Genomic DNA, 7071 nt, shown 5'->3' with positions numbered 1-7071 from the left:
GGGAATTGAACAGAGCGCGGAATAAAAAGCGTCGCTAAACGATGGCACACTAAAGGCTTTGGATCCACTGAGCTGCGCCACAGAGAAGCGCGGGGATTGTCTTTTAAACTCGTATTATTTTAGAGTGAAAAATTATATTATAGCCTACTATACTGAAAAGAAATAAAGTATATCGATCCAAACTTTTAAAAAGCACTGGTCATCTTCATCTATTGTTTAAGAAACACTTTTATTTTAATTAGCCTAATAGTCTACAAACTCATTCGAAATACTAAGAATTAATTGTAGCACATAAATAAATAAGAATTGTATACCCATAAAACAAAAGCTAGAGACGCACAGTGAGCTTATGGATATGAAATTGCAGAACTTTATTGAAGTTAGGTTATGACACTGGAATAAATAAACAGCAATGTTCACAATTAAACATCTGAAAAGTGAAACTATGAAACGTGTGGAAGCCACTGCATATAATAAATACAAACCAAGTTATTGGGTAAAATGCATGAAATGCAATGGTAGATTACTTACAAGCAGCTTAAAAGGAAACAAACAACAATAAATAATATCATATATTTGTTTTGACTGCAAGAATCTCTTCAATAAGGAATCTTGGAAGCTATAATTGGTCAGAGCAGGGATGAAAATATACAACAAGACATGAACCAGCTCTCAAACGTTTGGTAAAATGCTTTCAGTAACATTAAAAAAGGATTAAGAAAGGTGAAATTAACATTTTTCATGTAAATATTCCCCTTTAAGATATATTACAGTGAAAAAAATAAAAAAATACATAGTCAAGTAATGAAGTAGACTGTAGTAGTAATGAAAAGTCTTATTTTTCCCCCATTAAAAGTCCAATTGTTGTGCTGTACCTCGAGCCCACGGTCTCTTCAAAAAGCTTGTGCTGCTGCTCACATTCACACACTACAAACAGTCGACAGGTTTGCTTTTTTCTCATGCAGGTTTTTCTTAAGTACCTTTCCTCATTAAGCAAACCGGAAATAAAAACAAAGTATATACGATAATAGATACTGCTTATGTCATTGAAAAGTTGGTGCAAAGGCAACGGCTCAAACATTAAACAGAGCCTCTTGAGTGAAATAGGAAACGGGAAAACCCACTATCAAATAATATCATCATAACAGTTTGTACAAATCTTTATCGGCTACATTTGTTGTTTTGTAGAATCAGTCACTGAAGGACACACTTCTCCTCTTTCTTGGCCATCTTGCCTTTGTTTTGCTCCAGTGTCCGTTCCAGGTGCTCATCCTCTTCCTCGGCCCTGCAAGGATCAAAGGTCAGAAGGTCAAAGGTCATAATGGACAGGTACACTATCGCTGTGGCAACCATCGCTGTGCCACCTGAGGACTGGCACGGTGCCAGCATCCCAGCTCTGAACCTTCACCTGCCTGGCACCCTTTCAGCCAATCAGGACTCAGATCTGGACTAAGTCCCGCCCCCACAGGTGTACTGCGCTGAGCCTCGTGTGACCGTCTGTAAATGTAAAGATGCTGCACCCTAAACACTTACCAAAGGCTGGATTTAGACTTCACTGCTGTGAAAATATGCTCTATTGTTCTTTGGAGGATTAAATGTAACTTTTAAAATAACTTACTCTTTCTCTTGGGCGTCCAGATCCCTGACCAGAGCGTCACGTTTGTTGACCAGAATGACGAGTTCATCCAGAAGCAGCTGCTCGCGCCTCTTCTGGGCCTCGGTCTTCTGCCAGTCTGCAACCAGCACCAGAAAAGTCACTCAACACTGGACATTTTCAACACAAAGTATGGAATTCTGCCAATCATCTTTTATAAACACAGACTCTGAACTAACTCAAGGGGAATAAAGTTTATTGTTTTCTGTTTTGTAAATCTCAGCAGCGTAAGAGAACTATGAGCCTGCACCGCTGTCATCCGAGTCATCCGCCGCTCAAACCCGTGTCAGGACCTTGAAGGAGGCGACACACTTCTGTAAAACACAGGCCTAAACAAACGTTACTAAAGGATATGTCACATCAGAGTTTCCACTGATCACAGTCTTAAGAACTAGAGAGGGCAACGTTTGGATTTGGAACTTTTATGTATTTTATGTCACTGGACAAACAAGATGGATTTACTTCAATAAAAAGTTGTTGCAATTAAGAAAAACGTAATGTATATTTTCTCGTAAATGCTTCTAATACAATTTAATGTGATGATTTAATTTATTCTATTTTAAAACTACTAATAATAACTGTAATTATTAATTGTTAAAAATGTATGAATAAATATGTTCCAAAAATAAGCAGGTGTCCCCCAGAGTTCTTTGGGGTCCGTTCAGGAAGGGGCCCCACAGGATCCAGGTGGGACCCTGATCCAAATCCCCTTTGCTGCTCCCAGAGGAGAGGGCAGCCCACAGGAGCTGCTCTCCCCCGGGGCTCAAATATCCGCCTGGCACCCTTAGGAGCCCCAACTCCCTCCTGCTCCAAACATGTTTAGAAAATAATAGATTCATTATCATAAGAGCAACACTGCAGATGTCACTTGTTTGGTTCTAATAGTAACCGTGTGTATCACCACATTTAAGCACCTACTGATGATTTAGAAAGAAAAGGTGCTAAAATGTCAGAGGCCAAAGTCAGTGTGGCTTTATTAAAAATAAATAACCCCCTCATTGAGTCAAATTGTGGGAGTCAGGCGAGATGAGGAGTGTGTGTGTCCCGCTGGGACCAGTCTGTTTGTCCTGAAAGGTCTGCACTCCTCTGGCCTCTCCGGACACTTTGAAGTCAGCCACGGACCGAAATGAACACAGTCCCAATATTTGGCCCGCTCCAACATTCTTCCTTTCTTCTCTTTCTACTCTGGGAAGCAAATATGACTGGTGTGACTTTGTAGTGGAGTGGGCAAATATTTTAAAATCTGTTTAAATACGTCTCGAAAGTGTATTTGAAGTGACAGAGGAGATGTTTAAATGGTTTATGAGTCATCTTCATGAGCAAGTAATAAAGTATTTGCCAGAAGAACCGCTCTGGTCTCACAGACCTGCTCCGACAGGGCCGGCCCACATTGCACTCAGACAAAAAAAATCACTTAAGTATGTAAAAACTCCACTCCCCACCTTTCTTAGCTACTGCAGCCAAAAAGCCAAAGTCCTGGTGGACCCTGGGGTGCAGTGAGGGGGGTTAAGGGGCTAAGCCGCAGCTGTCAATCCCAGAGTCAGAGTCCCGCCCCCCTCATTAAGAAGGTAAACAATAAAGAGAGCCGATGAGAGACGTGACCAGGCAACACCAGAGCGGGGCAGGCTGGGTAACCAGACACACAGGAACAACAAAAAACCCTGCAGCCCTGCACAAGCCCCGCCCCCAGGGCAGAAAGCCTCGCCCACTGAAAAAGACCGAAGGGTATAGAGGCCCCGCCCCTGAGCACATAGTGAGGTTAAAGAGGGGAGCCTTGGAGGCAGAGCGTACAATCCCGTTGGATTAGCCCCCTTTCCTCTCTCTATCGGCGATCGTGCTCAGACTGTGGGCGCGTATTCAGATAACCCTGGCCGCGCACGCAGATGGTAACCATGCGAGTGTGCAACTGCCACACAAGAATGCCTTGGTTCAAATCTCCATGAACCCCTCCCCACGACCAATGAGAGTCCCGTCCTGCGCCCGCTGTGCCACACTTCTGTTTACAGTCAAACAGCGACAGGTTGTTCACTAGACGAAGAAGAACGATATGAATCAAACACAAACTTAGACTGACGCCTCCCTTGTTTTTCCTCCCTCTCGCCCATTTATCTTATTCTCTCGGTTCCAACAGCCTTTTTTTGGCTGAAATCCAAATGAAGACAAAAAGTGTCACCCGAGGGAGGCAAGTCAAGGATGATACAGGAAACAAATATTTTCAATGAATATTTTATAACAACAAAATAAAATGTACTGCACCCATATTCAAATTAAATAGCTTGTATTACGCATTATTAATCTAATGAATGCATCGAAAGTGATAAAGCCAAACTTGACTTTTATCCTCACTTTGTGTACCTCAAATGAGTATCACTGAAAAGCCTGCACAAACAACCTCACAAAATAAACTAAACTAACAAGTGGAGTTCAGCGGCCTGTGGAAGCAACACTACTTGTTATCGGCTGTTCCAGTCAACTAGCGCCCCTGAAAGAGCTGGCGACATCATCAAAAGTGGCGGGTGTGATAGGATTCCTCGGTGAACCTAATCAATCAGGGTCTGTAGCGCTCTGCCCCGATGTGTTACAAAGCCCAAATAGATTTACAAATGCGCTGTGTGTTTGGAGGTGGGAGTGGAGCTGGAGGGAGGGGGGAGGGGGGATAAGCTCCTGCATAGGATTACATATTGATTTTAAACATATAAAAAAGCTTATCATATCAAACCGTAACAGGAAAAACTCAGGGACCCGGCTATGCATAAATCCCTTTTAGACGGCAGGAGGGCGTCCACTTTAAAACATGCACGCACACAGGCCCACCGGCGGACCCCGACACGAGCGGATACATAGGTGAGGATCAGTAAGCAGATAAAGAGGCCATAGAGGATCAATTTTGTGGCAGCAAGACGAGAGCGTGGCATACAGATGGCACCTGGCATCGCCCCAATGAAGCATGTGCAGGGAGATTCTACTGGGCAAGTCGTTTGTGGCTTTAAAACGATCCCAAAATGTTTGGGAGATATTTCAGGATCGCTGAACGTCACTGGTCTCTTTGAGTCGCTTGTAGAGGTTTTGCAGCATCACAGCATTCAGCATTTTAGCAGCGAGTGGCAAAAATGCATGTAGTAGGAGCTCAAAACACAAGTAAACTGTGAAAGAGTTGCTACCGTCTGATTACAAATATAAAGGTCGACAACTCTGCTCAGTATAGTTTGTACCTGCATAAACACTTTTAGTAAACCAGATAAACAACAGGAACACTGCAGCGCCGCTCACATTTAGCACTGACTTTGGGATCCACACAGTTGAACTCAACAACTTTCTCTTCTTAAATAAGTTGTTTCTGAGTCCGACAGTTGATGAAATGATTCGTTATGGGGCAGTTGAAGTGTCCTTTATCTCCAACTGCCGTTAGCCAACAAGCTAGCTAAGTTCTGCATGTTTATTGCTAGTTTATTGCTAGTATTTCCTCGTATCGATACAGTAATGGGACTGACACAGAACATTCATAACTTGAGACGTAGCATGTGAAAAGAGTTTGTTTTGGCGCATAGAGGAAATCAGATCCTTGTACGTAGACGAGCATGTGACCTCGTAGGCTATTTAGGGATGATGCAACTAAATTAGTCACAGTGTGCTTAACCCCAGGGCCAGAGAGGGGTACGATTTCAGACGCTTCTGCAACCGTATCTTTGACTCGCCTTCTGTTCACATAATTGTCGGTGTAGTTATTGTAGTGTGTGTAAGTGTAGTTCGTGTTTTACCCTAAATTCACTAAACACGTGATGGCCTGGACCTTTATGAATCATTCAATGTCTTAAAGAGGCTATACCTGATTTTGCCCCAAAATGTTTTGTCCCAGAACAGATATATTGAAATAGCAGCTCGTGAAGTCAAAATGAAACTGCTGTGCGCGGTCTGCTTCAAACCACAATGCGTTTTTATTGTCTTCAAACCAGGAAGTAATGCTGGTGCGCTGTTGTTGTTAGCATTACCGCTCTCGCGTCACAAAAGTTACGCTTAATAACTAAGTGAATAACTAAGTTTGGACAATTGCGGTTTGAAATGAACTAGTTCTTCTTTTCACGTTTATAAGACAGTAAAAATCAGTCTTGAGTAGAAGTTTGTCAATTCTACTGAAATATATTTAACGCGGAATAATTCGGGAGATTGCACAATAAAGCTGTCCTGTTCTTTTGTTTGGGAAGCATTGAACAATTTATGGTGCAACGCGTTCTAACTCAAGAGCTGGAAATAAGAATTTGTTCATCATTTTTTGCCCGATAAAATCAAGTTGAAATACATAAATAATCTAATTTACAGTCTGCACATACAGTCATACACAAATACACGTATACTCCATAGCGATTATTATTTTTGATGAATTTATTACTTGTTTAGAACTGAAAAGTAAAGAACCGGGGTGTGACTTTATACTTATATTCTGGAGCGACTTATATGTGATATTATTTGTTATTTTCACACTCTCAACCGCATTTCATACTCCAGTGCGACTTATATGTATTTTTTTCTTCTCCATTATGCATTTTTTGGCTGGTGCGACTTATACTCCGGAAAATACTGTACCAAATTTGACCCCGATGAAGCTGAAGTGAAGGTGTTTGAGCACATTTATGGTCATTTTCACAGAATTGTGGCTCAATTTCATAGCCATAAAGTCATAAAACATATTTGCTCATCTCACGGCATGTTTTGGAACCTTTGCATAGACCAGTTAATAATAATTGGATGATTCACTCGGGACATAAATCACGCCTTAGCTTGAAAAGTGAATCCAGTCACAGCGAGTGGCACGTACCATTAGTATTACTGTTTATAGAGGGTTGAAAGTGTTTGTAGTTTAAAAGATCTACACAGTGAACATTACAGTGAACTCTTGAGGTAACGTGTACGCGACCCGGATCTCCAGCTCCGTTCCCCTCAGGATCGCTCCGACGCATCACCTCTTTAAGAACAAAATAAAAGCTGGACATTTTAACTCTGAACAGCAAATAGAAAGTGTTCAAAGACAGACACTCTCCTCTGCAGCCCGGCCCTATCTGTGGCTGCAACAGAAAGCTGGAGCAGGTGAATGTTAAGTGCTTTCCTTGGGGGGAACGGAGGCCAGCTGATAAGTTAGACAGCGGCAAATCCAACAAGTCCACATGAAGGAGGAAGAGAGAGGTGACACAACGCCATCACACATACGCTCTGAAACCCTTTCTATTCCCACGGGCTGACATCACCGTGCACGAGGCCACGAACGGAGGTTAAAAAGGACAACATATTCCAAATCTTCTTGAAGTTGTAATCGTTGGTTTGTTCTTCAACTGTTATTTCCAAGTCGAAAGACAAAGCAAGAGGAACAACAGAAGTAGAGAATAAATTATAGCGTTTGGAAAAGTGAAAATGCACGATGAGAA

The 7071-nt window shown here is 42.2% G+C and overlaps 1 protein-coding gene across 5 annotated transcripts in view; it reads right to left on the bottom strand.

Annotated features, from left to right (window-relative positions):
- Window positions 1-342: 342 nt before the first annotated feature.
- The window catches only part of ehbp1 (EH domain binding protein 1), a 96354-nt gene continuing 89625 nt past the window's right edge, over window positions 343-7071 (bottom strand). For all 5 annotated transcript variants that reach the window (XM_072437182.1, XM_072437183.1, XM_072437185.1 and 2 more), the window contains 2 exons: window positions 1619-1733; window positions 343-1285 (listed from right to left, as the gene is read on the bottom strand). In XM_072437182.1, coding sequence (XP_072293283.1) covers window positions 1195-1285; window positions 1619-1733 — 206 coding nt within the window. In that variant the 3' untranslated portion in view covers window positions 343-1194. The remainder of the gene's footprint in view (window positions 1286-1618; window positions 1734-7071) is intronic.

This window comes from Eucyclogobius newberryi, unplaced genomic scaffold (assembly GCF_026437365.1).
Source record: "Eucyclogobius newberryi isolate DKJ021-1_F unplaced genomic scaffold, fEucNew1.0.hap1 SCAF_8, whole genome shotgun sequence".
NCBI classification, from domain to species: Eukaryota; Metazoa; Chordata; class Actinopteri; order Gobiiformes; family Gobiidae; genus Eucyclogobius; species Eucyclogobius newberryi.
The sequence above is the reverse complement of the archived record's forward strand: the minus strand, read 5'-3'. Positions and strand labels throughout refer to the sequence as shown.